This window comes from Sycon ciliatum, chromosome 10 (assembly GCF_964019385.1).
Source record: "Sycon ciliatum chromosome 10, ocSycCili1.1, whole genome shotgun sequence".
Lineage (NCBI taxonomy): Eukaryota > Metazoa > Porifera > Calcarea > Leucosolenida > Sycettidae > Sycon > Sycon ciliatum.
In genome coordinates, this window is record NC_088652.1 from 3986356 (window position 1) to 4005890 (window position 19535).

The following is a 19535-nucleotide window of genomic DNA, read 5'->3' on the forward strand; positions in this document are numbered from 1 at the left end:
ATTGAACGAGTACACTGTAGAAATTGGTCACTGACCTGATCAACTGACAACGAAGCAACTACAAAAACAAAATTGACATCGTTCAAAAGGGGGAAAGAATGCATATAATGGCGGTGCGTGCGTGCGGGCCGCAGCTACAAAATTAAATGTGCAAATGTCGAGGATGACATCGACAACCGCCCTAATGACGTGATATGGAGAGGATACGACTTTTTGTATGAACGTGCGTATCTCCCCCATTGGCCCAGCCTTTTTCAGAGCGACCCTGCACTTCGATTTACTTCTTCTGTACATTATTCTAATGTATCTTCTACCTCTTCTCCCTTACGAACATACTTTCTCATTTTCCATACTTACTTAGGAGACTCCCTTCGATAGGCATCTATTTGCCTCTGGAGGATCCGTGAAATAAAAATCAATCAATCAATCAAAGTACGTGCGTTCAAATTTCTCCAAAAAAATTGACTGCGTGTAGAATCTACGCGTCAAGAACTGTGCCTGTCTGATGACACGACCACCCGTTTTGGTTTTTTCACCATTATAGACGTAGACGTAAACGGGAGTCGGAGAACGCACACACAAACAGGCACCGAGATCCCCCCATCAACAGTGCCCTCACCCACTACAACTCACTCCCTATCGACATCACAACCCAACCTCGTAGAAATTCTTTCCGAAACAATGCATCCAGTCTTCTTTTGAGCAATACGTGTTCCTGCTCCGCGCCTCCCCCTGGGTTCTGATATCTCAAACGTGTACTTAACTATCTCGATCACCCCTGCTAACGTTATTGCCCCCGCTTGTTTTTCATGATCCATTGCTTCTTGCCTCCCCCCCCCCCCCGGTTAATTTCCATCTAGCTGTTTCTGGCTAGTACCAGTTCTATCACACTTATCAACCGTCCTTATTGGCGTCACGCCACCGTGGAATAAAAGAATAATTGATACGCGGCATTTACAGATCTAAAGAGCTGATTGCATGTTGTGGCCGAACAGTGGAGACACGATGGCCAGGATGGCGACAGCAGCAGAAGCAGCCACAAACAAAGACATGCAGAACTTCTTTGAGGAAATTTGCATTGAGAGTAGCAGCAAAGATGTGCACATGATTGCGCACAAGTCTCTATTTCAATCAAGTATATGTATGTGCTACAAAATAATAGGCATGGAAATGCATGGGTCACTAGCAATTTGGGCGAAAAATTCGCCGAGAATGCAAGCAAATGAGAAAATACAATGGATGGGCCACTAGTCGTTTGGGCGAGAATGCAACCAAATGAGACAATCCATTGCAGAGTAGCTCTGACCTAAGCCAAGGATGCACTAGACAAGAAACAGTTGGATAGTGGTGAGGATGAGCAGGTGACCCAAACCCAGAGTCACCAACAGACTTTCCGCGCTGCTCTGTCTAGCTAATTGATGCTGTGCGCCAGTGGTGTCCATTTCGTCAGTGGTGCTGTGAAGCAGAGAGTCAACTGCAATGAAGATGAAGCACAGAAACGAAAACACAACGATGCCATTAGTGCCATGTTTGAATCCTTACTATTGATAGAGTCGGGTGTAGAGTCAACAATTAATAATTCATGTTAACTCGGATACTGAGCCAGGAAATAGAATACGAACTTAGAATAGAATATTTAAAAAATAGAAGAAATCACATTATTGTTGAGAAGAGGTTTGGAGGCTTCCTGCAGTTTCATAGTAGACACAATTGGGTGAACTCACCCATCCCACGATACTCTGCAAAAATTCCGAACCATTCCATACAACGTTTCGGCCAATGGCCTTCTTCAGTCAGTCGTTCAATGGAATGGTTCGGAAATTATTTGCAGAGTATTGTGGAATGAGTGAGTTCACCTAATTGTGTCCTCATTATTATTATTATTCGTTCAGAAAGTGGTGGACATCACGCAACTGCATTGTAAATAAAAGGAGGTTTGTCAACTGACAACCGCTCTATTTAGTTGCTATTCATAGCAACTAAAAAAAGCTATTGATAGCAACTAAATAGAGCGGTTGTCAGTTGACCACACCCCTTTTATTATTATTAATATTTATTATTATGTAAATAGGCGTCGAGGCGACAATAGTTTTAGATTTGGTTGGCCATGGTGTCATATCTTGTGTCACAGTACACTAGTAGTCCTTACAAGTTCGTAAAGTGCTTTCGCAGTTTTTCCTGTTATTACCTTAGCGCTAGGATTATCATTTTCATAGGTGTTGTTCCTTCTCACTCCATTTCTCTTTATTAGTATCTTTCTGGATTGTTTTTCATTAGTACAACGTAGCTTCCTGAGGAGTGTTGTGCGAAAACTAGTTCGAAGTACGATTTTTTGTTCATCATTTCTTCCATATCACATTTTTTCTTTCTTCCATGTTCTTCACTGCCTTCGTATCCACTCGTTTTTTTGAATACAATAAAAGCCTTTGTGAAATGTCGGTTCAGCTCGTTCTGTTGATCGCAATTCTAAAAATAATAATAATTATTATTTTTTTTATTATTATCGGGGTGCAAGCCTCTTTTACGGGCAAAAATTAACACAATGTATTAAAATGCAATACAACATACACTGGAGAAGAAATCAGGAAAATAAAATATGAGCTCAAAAATGGAACGAAAAATAGCAAATAGAATCAAAACTCACGATGGAATCAAACTCATGATGGAAACTACAACCCAATGAGTTGGAAAACCAACCACATATTATTATTCTCTTTCCCTCAAACCAGTTAATATTATTATTATCTTACTATCTTGTTACAGTCGTGGATAGTTGCTTCATAGCTCGTTTCCATTTGATTTTTTCTATTTTAATTAATACTAAGTAAGGAAGTTTTTCGTCTGATGATAGATTCAGTTCGTGAGAGTTACGAAACAGCAACTGCTTGTTCTTCTGTCTTTGCATTCCGCTCTTTGCCCTCTACTGTTGGTGGGTGGACTTCAGATAGCGAACAAGAGGAGAAAGAAACTACACTTGTGACTTTACGCTCCAATGACTACTTTGACCACTAGTTCTACTTGAAAACCGGGCTGACTGGGTGTTTGCTCATCGGAACAAGTGTCTTGTGCTTTACAAGTAAGAATATGCAAGTGCACCCTGAGAGAAAGATTGCCCTGTCCCTCCTCCCTCCCCCCTTACCCGCCAAGTCAATCTAGCAGACTTCACTACTCGTGCATTTCTGAACAGAGCTGTGTTTTCACATAAGAATTGTAGGCCCAGGTCGAGCTCTAACCCCGTTGAGAGTCAGTACTGCTGAAAAATAGGTTTTGTTTACAACTGCATGGATTCGGTTGACCTAGAGAGAGAGAGAGTTCTGCCAACAACATTTTCTTTCTAAAGTTACATTGCGGAGTAAATTATATTACTGTACATTTGTTCGACCTTTTCCTGCGCAATGCTGTTCAATGGTAGCCCGAAATGGGCGCTTGCATGTACGTGCGGTAATGCATTTCTTGTATGTAAAGCTGGTTGGAGATTTCAAGCTGCTTGAAGATGTCAACCCGGTACAAATGTAAAGCAATATGAACACGGAGCGGTCAATCTGTGTCTATGGCAGGTTTAGACGCCACCCGGACCGAACTCTACCCATATTGAAACCTCTCTTGTGAAAACACCCCCCTCCCCAGCATGTTAAATCAACATGTCTTTCCAGCTTTAAAACTGCACTCCGATCGCATAATGTAGTACGATAGGATCTCCTTGCTGGATTCTTGTCTATCCTTCTTTCTTCTCTTTTTCTTTATTCCTTTCTTTTCTTTTCTTGCCGTGGTTGGCTATCACCCCTCTCTCGCACTTTGCGTGCCAATTGGTCATGGACCACGAGTTGAGTGAAATAAATAAATAAAATAAAACAGATTATCAAGGTAAAAAAGGTAAAATCAGTGTCAGATTCAAGTTTTTCAAAGCAACATTCATGTACATACCCGTAATAGGGGTGAGTTATGCTGCAGCTTATAAACTTAAAGAGAATTGGCGAGCACACATGCTCCTTCCCTATTGCCTTATTTCATCCTGAAGATGGCAATTTGCCGAAGTGTCGAACAAGATTCTGTGCAATGAAGTGAGATATGAATTTGCAGTGCCCAGGGAATGAGCACGGTGTGCTTACCAATTTTCTGAACATGCATGACATTGCACTTACCTGATTGGCATGGCTCCTTTCTCCAACTCCATCCTTCATCTTTACAGGTAGCTTTGGCAACAGCAGTGTATCCTGTGTCACAGGTGGGTCTAACCTTAACTTTGAGATTCGCCTCTCCAATGGCACCGTTGGAAATGGATGTAGCCGGGCACAGCACACCTGAGCAGTTACCCAGAACCACACAGAAACAAATCATCCTCCCAAACTCTCTGAGCAACTGTACGTGGCCTTCACTAATCTGGTCATCTACGGAGCATGCATGTTATTGTCTGTAGGCACAAGCTGACAAACTATGGGATGACCAGTATTATTTTGACACACTCCAGCACTCCGCACTGCACCCTTGGCCCGCATTCACAACTCCACAGCGAGGACATTCCACCATTATCATAGCATGAAATTGTCCACTGGTCCCGGAGTTCCGAAACACAGCAGACCAGAGCGTTTCAATTAGTGTTGAAACGATCTCACCGGATACTCGTTAGCTCGCTCGCCAGAAACTCGGCTCGTTTGTGCGGCCAGCTCGTTTGCACTAACGAGCACCGTACACCGTACTCCGTACACATGTATGTACATGGCTGTACATGTCGACCGGGGAGTCGTAAACTATTTTACGACTCCCTGGTCGATCGAGAGTCCAGTCCCGCGCAAAGTGAAAATCACTAGCAGTTACAGGTGACTTTATGCCTGCACGACACTTGAGTTGTTTCAGTTGTCGTTGCAGCTTTGGTGGACTCTACTGATGTCTTGTTCCGCATCTGCTGACCTGTCGCAGGATATGCTTCGGTCACCTCTCCATTCGAGTGAAAGTTACGCTCAGTCGTTTGGAAGTTTTCTCCCGCGATGCAGCGAAGACCAGGGCTACTTGCAATCTTTGCAAAACGGTCTATTCTTACAAAGGCTAATCGACGACGGCGCTGAAAAGACATCTCGACACCAAACAGCAATCCGAACGTGAAGCTGCAGCAACCCCAAATGCCGGCGGTGATAATTGAACCAGCTGAAAAAAATCGAACTAATACTTAGAAAAAAAATTATTCAAAAAAATAATCATATTTGCCACATCAATGAAACTCGTTAGCTCGCTCGATAGCTTGCTCGTTAGTGGAACTGATCGCTCGTTTGTTATAGATACGCTCGTTTCAACACTAGTTTCAATCTGCATCCAGAGCGCAACGAAACGGGTAGATCCGCGTTCCTTAACTTCAATCTACTGTCTTTCATTTTTCCAAATTCCGTTCTACTCTACCTGGCAAGGTACAATACCCTTTTCATAAAAAATCACGGCTCGCGTCAGACTCGGCTAGAGGCCGAGTTTTCCACATCCGTACGAACGCCACCACCCTTCAAGGATCAAGGCGCAGATGCAGCTCCTAAAGCGCTGAGAGGTGAGTTTTCCACACAAAGTCTTATGATAGCTCTTTAGTTTTACCTCGAATGGTTCTTGACATTCTGTATCACACTTTGTGAATTCGGCAACAAGAGAGCTTGAAAGCTCAGAGCCCTATGCTATGCTTTTTTGCCTAGCTCATCATGGATGTTATGAGAACTGATGGAAATGTTTTTTTTCCATTGGTTGGCTATAGTGTTTTACGTCGACCATGACGGCTACAATGCCCAACCATACCACGAAGAACTGATCGGCTACATCATTGTATTGCGAAAAGTTTCCATCTGTTCGAATAAAATGCATGATGAGCTAGGCAAAAAAAAGCATTGTGTGGAGTCTACCACCTTGATGACCTAGGCAAAAACAGCATAGGGATGTTTTCAATTCTCCAATTTTTTAGGCATAACCTGGGATTCGAACCCGCGCTAGCGCCCTACATGCATTCCCCAATACACTTCGCATTCATATATTCATTCTTCCAAGTTGCTTCACGTTATGATCTTGCATTTGAAAGCCCCATTTGAATATTGTGGCCAGCTGGCTTTGATGGTACGGTACGGTACGGGACAGGTACGGTACGGGACAGGTACGGGGATAAAGATGATACTGACTACGTACACCTAGCTGTCCTACTCGTGTATCTTTTTTTGTAACTCAACAAGCCTCTAGCTCTTGTACCGCTCGTCCTTACTAGTCTTAAGTGAACAAAGGCAAGAAGGTACAAGAGAAGAGCTAGAGAGAAAAGAGAATTCAAGGAGGAGTCCAGGTGGAAAAGGAAAAGAAAAGACAAGACCATTGAGAGGACCGGTCATGCAATACGGTTAATTTCCATCGTGGATAGGATAACCTAACTCACTAGTACTTGAAAAAAAAACACAAGACGAGACAAGCATCTTACGGTCACATCTGTAGGAGCCTTTCAGGTTTGTGCATGCGAAGCCAGCAGGACACGGCGTTCCGTGCGTGCATTCATCCCAATCTAGGCCGCCAACAACGAAAAGAAGCAAAAATGACTGAGTGAAGGAGGAGAATGCACACACCACTTGGGTCCCTGAACCCACCATGCATGTAGTTGAAGTGAATGCACAATATGGACAACGCCGGCTACAGTCATGATCGTAGGTCACACGTACTCTGTCACACCACTCAGACAAAAGACAAAAAAGACTCGGGAAAATGACCAGTGAATGGAATTGCTCGGTTGTTGAAACTCGCGGCTTGTAAGTCTAACCCACCTTCCGAAATCGGAAATGACTCTAAAATCTAAAACAGTCGAAATGGCATGATCATGACTACATACCGGTACTTCGAAGCAATAGTGTCCTTTGCAAGTTTCTAATAGCTCTTGGTGTCACAGCAAAGGCAATGCGACTCCAGAGTATAGTACCTACTGTAGTATCAGCAAGAGTTTATAACCCCCCCCCCCTCCCTTTGAGGTGCCACTGAACGCGTGAAAATGCGCAATTGCAGTTCACTCCACCATTTCCACCATAACTTACGTTCTGTTTGCTTGATTTTGACAGTCTAGGGCTCTTTCCGCTGCCAAGAGAATGAGGCCACGCTCAACTCCGTGGGTGCCACAAAGCCTGCTCCAGAGCGCAGGGAATCGCCATAGGTCGGGCCTCGTGTTGAAAGAAATACTTCTAAATTTCATCCCAATGCCATTTCGCTGTCGTTTCTTGCACAGCTCTGGATTTTTTGCATCTCAATCAGTAGTTTCGACGTCATTACAACCACACGTCATCAGCTGGCTGCACACCACGTGATCCACGGGAAATCCCCGAAGCACGAGGCAAAAAAATGATTTTGAGATGTTTGAAAAATTTAGTGCCGTGATCCAACTTTCGAGCGCCATATCTTTATCATCGTTTCTCCTATCGCAAAAGCGATTACACCATTGGAAAGCTTGGAGCTCCCTCTTTGATCTACATATTTCGATATTTGCAACAGGACTAAAATCGATGGAGTTACGACAGTTTTACGGTACGTACACAATATCAGTCGTTAATGATATAAAAATTTAACCTCATACACGTAAATCGTACCTGATGCACAGATGATGGCGTCCGCAGCAGACTTGGTTTTGGAGTAGATGTGTTCAGAGACATCGGTTGCAAGGTTGTACCGTCCAGCGACCCTTCCAGGACTCTTCGTCCAAACAGTGTTCACACCCGAAGCGTTAAGTTTTGCGAGGACGTCCTGGATGAAAGCAAAGCGAAAAGGAAAGGGTGAAACCCATTACGAATCATTGGTTTGAGGGAAAAATGGAAACGAGAAAAGTCTGAAGAAAACTTGACTGTCATCACAAGGACTCGAACCACTCACCTTCGCTTGAGGCCACCCAAGCTCTAACCACTGAGCAATGGCGTAGCTGTAATCCCATCAGAGACCGTTCAACCTAATCTTCAGACTTAGAGTGAAGCTCATAGTTTACATTTGGGTCTAGATACATGTAGTTGATATACGATCTCCTCCTTACCTACACCGACGCAAGGTCTGGTACAATCAATTTTGTCTCCACTCCTAAATTTTCATCTACGTAATCATCAGCAGACTGACCACAACACACACGGTGTCACACCACCACTGTCTCTCTGTCTCTCCCACTCTTTGTTTCTCTGTCTCTGTTTCTCTGTCTCTGTTTCTCTGTCTCTGTCTCTCTGTCTGTCTCTGTCTCTCTGTCTCTGTTTCTCTGTCTCTGTTTCTCTGTCTCTGTCTCTCTGTCTGTCTCTGTCTCTCTGTCTGTCTCTGTCTCTCTGTCTCTCTCTGTCTCTCTCTGTCTCTCTCTGTCTCTCTCTCTCTGTCTCTCTCTGTGTCTCTCTCTGTCTCTGTCTCTCTCTGTCTCTCTCTGTCTCTCTCTGTCTCTCTCTGTCTGTCTGTCTGTCTCTCTGTCTGTCTGTCTGTCTGTCTGTCTGTCTGTCTGTCTGTCTGTCTGTCTCTCTCTCTCTCTCTCTCTCTCTCTCTCTCTCTCTCTCTCTCTCTCTCTCTCTCTCTCTCTCTCTCTCTCTCTCTCTCTCTCTCTCTCTCTCTCTCTCTCTCTCTCTCTCTCTCTCTCTCTCTCTCTCTCTCTCTCTCTCTCTCTCTCTCTCCCTCCCTCTCTGTCTGTCTGTCTGTCTGTCTGTCTGTCTCTCTCTCTACACCACTACCACATCACATAGGAACTTACAATGTAACACTTTGTAGTCATCAATCGTTCATGAAATGTCTTCCGCACCAAATTAGAATTCTGTTCACGACAGAATTTGCTGCCAACTGAATACGGAACCGATTCCAAGCTAATAGTCAAGTTGAACCCATGACAGAAAGCGGTAGATTCTGAGCAAAAGAATACAAAAATGAAAAAAATGGTACAATTGAAATTGATCCGACATCGTAGAAGTTCTCGGAACCTACATATTTTCGTACAACACTCGTCAGGAGTCTTCGGTGAAACGGTTTGCTGTTTGTATTAGAACTTTTGTCCTACTTGATTTGCACGTTAGTTGTTAACACACGCATTGGTGTTTGCTCTTGCCTTTCCTATTATACTTCACACTTGTGTTATTTCAATGCTAAAGTTTTAGTTGTCACATCTCTTTCTTTGGCTTTCTCGTGCTTGTCTTTGTTGCGCTCACCTTCCCCTCCTCATGCTATTTCTATAATCTAGAACCTTCCAAGTTGGAAGGCTGTTGGAGTGCGCATCCAAGATGTGCTAGCGCTGTTAGCCAGTTAGTTGTAGAACGTCAGTACCATCAGTCAGTGTCGTGCAATGTTATCGCAGGAGCTGATTGTTTAGTAACTGGTGGTGTTAGTGGACATTATAGCGTAACCTTTTGTTCCTTGGTCCATTTTTCTTTTCTACAGATCAAAAGTTCATATCTTTTCTGAATACTCAATCTGCAGACAGAACTGTTTCATCAACGAAGCACAGAGGAAATGAGGCCAAACCTGATAGCAAAGAAATAAATACATTTGCTAAACCCAGATTTAAACCAGGCCCGAACGCACCTGGTTGACCATAAGTACAGCTGCAGTGGTGGTTTTCAATTTCATTCTCCCGAACGCACCTGAATAATTATATAAAGACTAATGATACACATGTCCTACGAGAGAGCTTGGAAGCTGAAGGCCCTACGCTATGCTTTTAGTCGAGCGAAAGAGACGCAAACTGAACTCTCTGCTCATTCTGCCAATAGCTTCTCTTGTAAAGACGTTGTACATGAGCTGAACTACCTTCGTCCAGTGATTTGCAGTCGATACAATTTGTTATGGACCTGTTCTAAGCGTTTTCATATCCATCAAAATCCATCACGAAGTTTTTGTTAACGGAGGAAGTTTTTGTGGACCCTGGCTAGCTAGCGCCAGACGTTACTGCACTATCGCTCTGCATGCATTCCCCCGATACACTTCGCATACATAATATATGCCAGGCCTCTACAGTCTCTCATTTCTTGGTGCTGACCGCTTTAATGCTATACATAATGCTGCTATACATACTCATTCTCTTGATGGTACGGGACGGTACGGGACAGATACGGGATGGCGCCAGGCGTGACACAAACAAACAAACACGAAATTAAAGCTGTGTGGACCATGGCTAGCGCCAGGCGTTACTGAAGTAACGTCTTCTGCATAGCTACGGGAATTAAACCTGTCCTTAGTTAGTAGGTAACAAGCTATGGGCTGCAACATCATTATCTTTTGAACACGAAAAAAAGATAGTTTAAAAGACTCTCCGGAACAAAATTACAACTCTTACTTAGTTCCAGAGCTGCTGGCCTTTGGACGCAGTATGGCAGACACAGTGTGAAATCGCTTGGTCCATGGTTGAGGGACGCATTACAAGTGTACTCTTCACTTCCGGATAGACATGTAGGATTCTCAAGAGAAGTGTCCACATCTGGCGCGGATGCAGCCAGCTGTTGTCGGTAATCAACTGAAGGAAAGAGAGAGAAAAGGAGAAATGAACCTCCTTTGTAGTGCATACGCTTACGAATCTACGAAACATTCGTCTTGGAAACTGAACCTTTGTTTCATTCACTTGCTGGCTTAACTTCTACATATTCCGTTTATGATCGAAGTAGTGCAATAGAATCGATTCTGGAGACAAATACAGTCATGTATAAAGCAAACCTCTAACTGTTTTCATGTTGCGGATTTCATACTCATTCATAGTCTGATTAAATAATTCCCACCATAAAGATTGATGCGGAGGAGAGTGATGGTGATGATGATGAGGAGGAGTCGGAGGATGGTGCTGGTTTGCACCCGATGGCAATTATATTCCTATGTTATTTCGTTTGACAGATTGGTGACGTTATTCCACTGAAGAGGGTCGCAAGAAATAGTTCTGAGTTTTTACGATGTGGCCTTTTTTGTGTGGACAGCATAGTTTCAATTAAAATTGTTTTCATAGTTATGATGAAGAAAGGAAAAGGACCCAATGTTACGAATTATTATTATTATTATTATAGACAACACCTCATGGCATGAGAAGAAAATCAGCCAGTACGGGAGATGTGGGTGTTAACCAACCATGGTGAATAAAAGAAGAAAAGTAATGGCCAAGACGGAGAAGCATGGGAGGGACAGGTGATGGTGAATCTAGTGAGCAGATTTAAATGCGTCCAGGGTACTGGCATTGCGCGTAGTAGCGGGCAGCGCAAGCCAAGCAGAGTAAGCAACAAAGAGTGGAGAGCGTACAAGGGAGGACGTTTTAGCCAAGGGGAGGGCAACAGAGCATCTTGTGTGAATTCAACTGTTCATAGCTATGCTCAGATTATTTAGAATGTTGTCTTTTTATATAAAATCAAGAGAGGCAAGCAGCAGTCCAGCTTGTCCACATACTAGTACTTGGTGAGCGTGTGTTTGTCCCCTCATTGCTAAGCTACGGCATAATCATGGAAACTAAAGAATGGCTGTAACGTGACAACGGCGAGTTGCTGTGCTAGGTGGTGAGTGTGTGGACGGAGTGAATGACCCAGGGGCCTCTCGCGTTGATACTTGCTATGCTATGTAATCTATCTGTCCATGTGTATTATTTCGAGGAATTTGCAAATGGGAAACGTCTGAAGAGACTGTCCCTACTTGGTCTCGAACCAGGGACCTTCACTTATGGCTAATTGGTATCATAATAATAATATTATGGTTTTACAAATAGGGGATCATGTACTATTGCTATCACTTACTGGGCAGACAGATAAATAAGTAGCCGGCATTAGCGGCAGCAGGTATGAAGGCCGCGGCTTCGAGACTAGACTTGAAAACCTCGCCGTTGCCAGTCGAATCAAATAGCCACACCGGTCTATTTGCGGCCAGCAAACAGCTACGGTTGAAGGGGGAAAGGGTTGTGAGGTAGAGATCGTTCATCAGGGTAGTGTTGGCCTCCTGACAGGCTTGCTTGGCAATGGCCACGTCAGAAGTGATGCCTGTCCAATGCCTAGTACCACTACATGTGATTTGCCCTGAGGTGAAAACGAACAGAACGAAACGGCATTGCCAAGAACGAATGACATGTTTGTAGTGAAGGGGTACGCACTTTGGGTGAATGCATTGCACGCTGATGGCCCGACAAAGAAACAAGAAAGGTTCGAAATCCGTCATCGACATCCAGGAACGATGAGCTCCAATGGGATAAGGCGGTGAGATGGAATGATCTAGAAATACAATTACAGTAAAACCTGGTGTAAGCGACCTCTGTGTTTTAGCGACCACCTGTTCTTAACGACCGTTTTTCCATGCACCAACAGTTCTACACAGACACTGTGGGACCTGGTTCTAAAGACCACCTGGCTTTAACGACCGCTTTTGCTTGCACCGTGGGGTGGTCGCTTAAACCAGGTTTTACTGTAGTCAAAAGTCAACCCCATGTATGGTTGGTCAAGTATGATAAACACATGAAACACGACATGTGGAATGTTATTCGGTTGTTGGAGATACAGAGTGCGTTAAAATCTATAAACAGGAAGTATCGCTGAAGTCGCACCGACCTCTTCTTCAAATAGGAAAGGGCCAAGAAACTAAGAATGGTTTAAAAACCTTGTAGAACGCATCACGCACGTTTGGTGCTTGTGCCATATTTAGAGTTGCTGCGTATTGTGTTATTTCTATACCAGGTTTATTGTTTGTTTGTGATGTTTTGTTAACCTCTTTTCTCTTTCGTAATAGTACATGTACGGTTTACCGGGTGTTAGCGGCCGTTGTGAGTTCCGTTCGGGACCGGACACGATAATTTACTTTCTTTTTTATTTGTCTAACAGTACACGCATGTGTGAATTGTTATCTCCTCCCATCGCTCCTCATTATTAACCCATCATAATCCAGTGTGCCCACTTCACTCTTGATGATGGTTATTTTATGAGGGAAACGTTGAATTTTTCCTGAAATGATTTTGTGAAAAACAGTGAATGAGTGTGAGCCAGTGTTGCTCACAAGCCAAATCTTTTTAAAGAACGGTTTGAAAACCCAAATTCAGAATCCCGTCTGCATGGGATGTGGTTGGAAACACCTCACCACAAAATGTGCACGACACTGAGGATAAAATAGAAATGAACAGGATGAATGCCGCCGTCATCACTACACATTTACGAAGTCATGAAGGTTTTCCAAAATCGATTGTCACGTCACATTCATCAGTGGAACATCGCGACTAAAGTTTAACCATGAAAAACAGTGTTAAGTATACATTCGATACTATAACAGTGTGTGGCGAGAACGAAATAAAGTGTGACAATTAGAAGGCAAAGGGGTGAGACAATAAATGTGACACTAAAGCTGAGCATACAGGGGGTGAGACCATGGACGTAGAGTAAAGTGGGAACTATGAAGTGAGACAAACAAGTGCACACCATGAACTGTAGTTAAGAAAGTAGAACCCCCTACACACCATAACAAAAGTTACTCGATTGGAGTGTGTTCTAGAAGTGTGTCAATGCGTCAAGGTGAGTGTGGCATGCAAATGTATTATGATCCATGTTTGGAAAGATTGGGTATCCATAACACATGTGGACCCGATAACGCCGCTGGGAGCCCAAAGAGGCAGAGGGGTAGGGGTAATTGGAGTGTGTTCTAGAAGTGCGTCAATGCGTCAAGGTGAGTGTGGCATGCAAATTTATTATGATCCATGTTTGGAAATGTCCATATAGAGATGCTTTATAAAACAGAGAGGCTCCTAAGGTTGTTTGTTAGAGATTCTTTATACAATGATCTATATTTGGTGGTTTCCATTTACGGATAAGATTGGAAGTTTCAGTGAATAAATATTTCAGTGAAATATACCAATACATGTATGTTTTGGCAGTGTCAATATTAGTATTGGCACTGCCAAAATGCAGGTACAAGGACAAGGAACCTGCAAAGAAGAAACATTAGAATGGTATATTCGTCTTACGATGGAAAACCGATGCATCCATGTTAAAAGTAGAATTAAGGAGTCCTCTAACATTTTCATGAATGAAGAAATTATGATATGAAGTAGTGAAGGTAATGGAATTACCCTGTGACTTCGGTGAGGAATTCTCTGTTGGCAGTGTCAATAATAATGTTGACACTGCCAAAACATATTGGTATATTTCACTGAAACTTCCAGTCTTATCCGTAAATGGAAACCACCAAATATACATGTTGATCATTGTGTAAAACATCTCTATATGGACATTTCCAAACATGGATCATAATACATTTGCATGCCACACTCACCTTGACGCATTGACGCACTTCTAGAACACACTCCAATTACCCCTACCCCTCTGCCTCTTTGGGCTCCCAGCGGCGTTATCGGGTCCACATGTGTTATAGATGCCACTGGTCAAGTGAGTTGGCCCTGCTATTTAATGTATTTTTCGTTACTCATTTCCCTCACTCTGATGATTCTTGAAACAAGATGAAACCGGTCAGTCAACCTATCGAGTAACTTTTGTTATGGTGTGTAGGGGGTTCTACTTTCTTAACTAGACAATCGTAGCTTGAATACTAAATAATTGTTATGCATGGTTAACCTTTTAATAGTCACGATATTTTTAAACTGATGAATGTGACGTGAAAATCCATTTTGGAAAACCCCTTCATGAGTTCGTTGATGTGTAGTGATGACGTCGGAAATCATCCTATTTACTGCTATTTTTTAACTGATTGTCTCCACGCTCATCACAACCACGCGCTCTTCAGCCGAACCATACAGACACCAGCAAGGACACTTCCGTTGAGAGATAATATTGCAATATTATCTCTCAACGGAAGTGTCCTTGCTGGTGTCTGTATGGTTCGGCTGAAGAGCGCGTGGTTGTGATGAGTTGGGAATGCAATGAATTGAAAATATGGCCGAAAGCTCTGTCGCAATATTTTAGTTCTGTCTCCACGCTGACTATTTTATACTGAGGACAGATTATGTTCTGTCCAGCGATGGATGAATAAATGATTTTTTTACGACTCGTATTTGTTTCAAACATAAAAGTAAAAACTGATATCCTCTGGTATTCTTACCCAGTTGGTGACATGTTGGCAGATTTGTCCAGACCAGTCGAACAGCCTGTTGGCTAGCTATGGCTGGCAGGTTGTTCAGACCTCCAGCGCATGTGGTATTCGCGGTGCACTGGGCATAATAGCCGGCTGCACAAGCGAACGTGGATGTATTTGGATCGATTATCACGTTGCTGGCGTCATAGCCGCCTGGGAAGCTTGGAGTGCCCACTGGAAAAGGGAATTGGCAATTGGCAGAACAAACACACGATTTTATCAAGACACAACCTTCAATGCGCACTACTCCAGTCTCACATTGTTCAATGCAGAAAAAAAACACACACTTGTACACACACACACACACACACACACACACACACACACACACACACTTGTACACACACACACTTGTACACACACACACACACACACTTGTACACACACACACACACACACACTTGTACACACACAGTACACCCACACACACTTGTACACACACAGTACACCCACACACACTTGTACGCGCGCACACACACACACACACACACACACACACACACACACACACACACACACACACACACACACACACACACACACACACACACACACACACACACACACGCAGTACATGCATTGGATCCAAGCAGAATGTCTGAGCCCTATTTTTGTGCACAGATGGTCAAACCAAATTTCATGATGGAGCTATCTCAACCACTTTTATCCACTACTTATGGGTTCGTTGTGAACTGTTGGAATCTTGTGTCGTGCCTATGAGCTCAGTACGTGGGGCAATTTGTTATTAGGTATTGTATTTCGGCATATGTGCTTGTCTGGGTGCTGACTAGTTTAGAGGCATTAAAGGACTTTGAGCATATTACACTACGCGGCAATACTTTCACTGAGGCGTTCCTTCATACATGTGTTGCACTGATCCGGTGGACCATTGCACTGCACATACTGCACACTACTTGCCACCTGCGCTTTCGCCAAGCTTAGTCATAATATTGTTATGTTGGGTGTATGGTGTCCTTATAAAATTAGTAGGGGGTTTGTCAAATGACCACCGCTCCATTCAGGTGCTATTCACTCCGTGCATGCGCTGGATGGTGTCCTTGTAATGTTGGATGTTGTGCGTTCGGTGGCACATTATCGGTTACTCGCGATAATAACAATAGTTACAATACCCTATAACAACTAGAATGATCAACTCTTGGAGTCATCTTGTGAAGTGACTCAACTGTGTTTTTTCTTTTCGTTATGTTTGTCTTTTGTTCTTTTTCATTTTTCCCTTGTCCTTTTTTCCTTTCTCTTTTTGAGTATTTGAAGTCTGTGTTTTTCTCTCTTTCGTGGAGGCTTGCTTGTTGTATCCTTGGCTTTTGGCTGTTACTTTATGGTCATCATAACACTGGGCACCATTGCCCGTTTGGTCCGCGATACAAAATAACATTTCAACAACTCAAGTCGGAGTTTGATTTTGGCTAGCGGCAGTGCGCATTCAGCTGGTGGAGTTTTTCAACACAGTTATATAGTGGGTGGTAACGCGCATACGCCAACTTGACTTTACTACTGTACCTGCACATTCCGGAAGGTTGGTCAATACTTGATTTTCGCACACTAGCTTGGCTGGCGTCTCTGAGTCCCTGGGGCAATTGCCAGATGAGCAAGTCCAGTGGTATCCTATTTCACACGTGACCAGTCCAGTTCTCCCGTCCACAGTGCTCCTTCCCAAGGCGTTGCCTTGTCCGCACGCTGAATGGCAAAGGGGAATACAGAAAACATTGTACACTTACCGCATCTAAAATATGTAAAAAAAATAGAATGAGATACGGAGCTTGGGTTGGCTGTGACTCAGAGTTTCATGCCTGTGGCGATCATCAGACAGCACTGTCTGATCATCGCCACAGCCGTGAAACTCTGAGTCAGAGCCAACCCAAGCTCCATATCCCATTCTATTCTTTTTGTATAAATCTCTGCACTACGGTGCATTCAGCACTCTTTCGAGGACCACACCCAACTTTCCGTGTGTAAAAACATGTATGGTGGAAATCGGCTATTAAATCAGTCGTGCGCCAAATGAAACGTTTCCTTCCAAACATCAATATTACATTATTCCTTCGGCGAAACACCATGGAAGGCAGTTTGCTAGCGAATTCGAAAAGTAATTGAGCCGAACTTTGGGTTCCTGAATTGCATTGACATTGGTCAATGGCGGATAACTAAAGGCTGTCGTCACACTGGGCACTCAGAAATACGTCATATACACTTTACAACGCATAGTAGAAATAATTACTGTGGTCCCCGGAGAGAAAAGAGCAGTGCGAAGCAGGTGACCTGATTCCCTAATACATATACATTATTGATTGTGTTCCCCGTCAAAGTTATTGTGGTAGGCATTCTACCAACTAGAGGTTGCGATTTCGGCGATGGTTTTTGCTCAGGAATGGGTTTGCTACCACACTGGAGCTCGCGCTATTCCGCCGACGACTTCACACTTGACTGACTCACGACTGCCATCCATACATGGCATTCTACCAGCCGGAAAAACATTAAAAAATATTCTGCGCGGGCTCACGCTACGTGAAAAGGCTGTTGTCCAAGCGGGATGCACATAGCGTCTGAACCGCTCAAGAGAGATGTTGCTTTCCTGCTTCTCACATCACTTGACTTGCGGAAATTTTGTTTCTATTTCAGTCAAAAATTGAGTGTGTCTTATAGGCGATGAGCACTGCTATTTCATGCAAGTCCGGGGCAAAAGCTAACCTTTGTTTCTTCACGAGGGCCAGTTTTGCCTCGACTAGGTACTTGATCAGTTCAACATTTCCGTAGGATGGTCAGCTGTCACGCCACTTGAATTTCGGCCCTCTTTCATTCGCAATACATTTCGCGTCGATATTGCTGAGGGTGATGGAAACGAATCTGGCCCTTTACAGTCGACTCAAATTATAAGGAATTGGCATAATAATTATTATACTGTATATATAGTGTATAAGCAGAAATGTTCGTCTGGAATTCTATTTCGTCATTTTCGTCCAAGGAGCTTTTGGACTATATTAAATGCCAGACTAAGATACCGTATTTTTCGGAGTATAGTGCGCACCTTTGTATAACGCGCACCCCCAATCTTCGTTGGGGGTGCGCACTTCAATCTGCATTGAAGTACATGCATTTCATATTGGGAGCATAGTGCGCACCTGCGATTTAGGGCCTAAAATAGCACATCTAAAGTGCGCACTATACTCCGGAAATATGGTAATGTCGATTTTCAATACACTCTTATGATCCATGGACGAAATTTACGACCGGACGAACTCCCTTTCTTTGGAGTTGGCCGAAACTATTGACCGACGAAGTCTTCTGCCTGTAGCGCATTTCTTGATAAATTATGACGAACCAGTGTCCATGTCGCTTTTCAAACCCATACAGAACTGACCCTTTGTAGGAAGCAGGTTTCGGTTATAACGAACCATATCGTTTAGGGCCGCATGTGAACTAAGTGCAATGATAATCATACTGGCATGGGTGATATGCCAGTGAGGAAGAGTTGCATGCACTCGCATCATGTGCGTGCATTTCGGATACAAAGAACTTCGGCTATAGAGAACTAATTCTCCTGCACAATGTGTTCACTGTATCAGGAGTCGACTGTTTCAACACAAACAACCTGCAAGAGCAGAAGGTTTCAAAAAGGTCCAAACGGCTGTATGAAGGGCAGAGTACAGGTTACTAACCTTCACACACGTAGCCACCCTTTACGTTCTCACAGAAAGTTCCAGCAGGGCACTTCGTGGCCGGGTCCTCACATTCGTTCCAATCTGCAAGAGCAGGGAAGTCAAGAATACACGTGTTCAATCGCACACAGCCACTACGATATTGTTAAATTCCAGACGACAGCTGAGGGGTTTTCTCTTCGATCTACAGACTTAGGTTTCTCCAAACGACTGAGAATTGACCAAGTTACGATTAAATTGTTTTAAATGTATCGATCAAATGGCGATCGACAAATGTGTGCTCCGTCAGCAAAATTTAAAGGGAGAAATAACTCGAGAAGCGCTAATGCTAGGATTCCCAAACAAGCTTTCAGGAAACATAAACCACAAGCAGTAGTAGGAGGACGAATTGCGTGCACGAGGTGACCACCAGACCAGGGTGATGCATTACACACAATATAATCGTGTTTATTTATTACTAGGCAACTTGCCTATGTACACTCAAATAAGCACTGCAGCTCAAACATCATCAAATAATTATTTCAATAATTAAATATTTGCAGTAGGTGTAAGGACCATATATGGGCCACTTTTTAGCAGAAACAGCAACGGGAGAAATACACTTGGATTGTCTTCATACCTTTTGCGCATATAAAAGGTTGCATTGCAGTGCTTGCCAGTTCGGTTAAATTACGGACAAGTTCTGTCTCCAGGTTAATCGTGGCATTGAGCCTATTATAATTTCGCAGCCAAATGTCAGACGTCCCGTTATCCATGAAGCCATCCGTGATGTTCTGTATTTCCATAGGACGAAAAAGCAAATGTTAGAAAAAAAGAAACGGGAAAAATCAAATCAAC

The 19535-nt window shown here is 43.4% G+C and overlaps 1 protein-coding gene across 1 annotated transcript in view; it reads right to left on the reverse strand.

Annotated features, from left to right (window-relative positions):
* Positions 1–1120: 1120 nt before the first annotated feature.
* LOC135825793 (uncharacterized) overlaps positions 1121–19535 on the reverse strand; it is a 23323-nt gene continuing 4908 nt past the window's right edge. Inside the window, exons 4-14 of the mRNA XM_065338416.1 lie at positions 19318–19471; positions 18699–18782; positions 16543–16719; positions 14992–15198; positions 11700–11975; positions 10271–10447; positions 8699–8847; positions 7578–7731; positions 6431–6511; positions 4143–4301; positions 1121–1474 (exon numbers count right to left, since the gene is read on the reverse strand). Coding sequence (XP_065194488.1) covers positions 1323–1474; positions 4143–4301; positions 6431–6511; positions 7578–7731; positions 8699–8847; positions 10271–10447; positions 11700–11975; positions 14992–15198; positions 16543–16719; positions 18699–18782; positions 19318–19471 — 1770 coding nt within the window. The 3' untranslated portion in view covers positions 1121–1322. The remainder of the gene's footprint in view (positions 1475–4142; positions 4302–6430; positions 6512–7577; positions 7732–8698; positions 8848–10270; positions 10448–11699; positions 11976–14991; positions 15199–16542; positions 16720–18698; positions 18783–19317; positions 19472–19535) is intronic.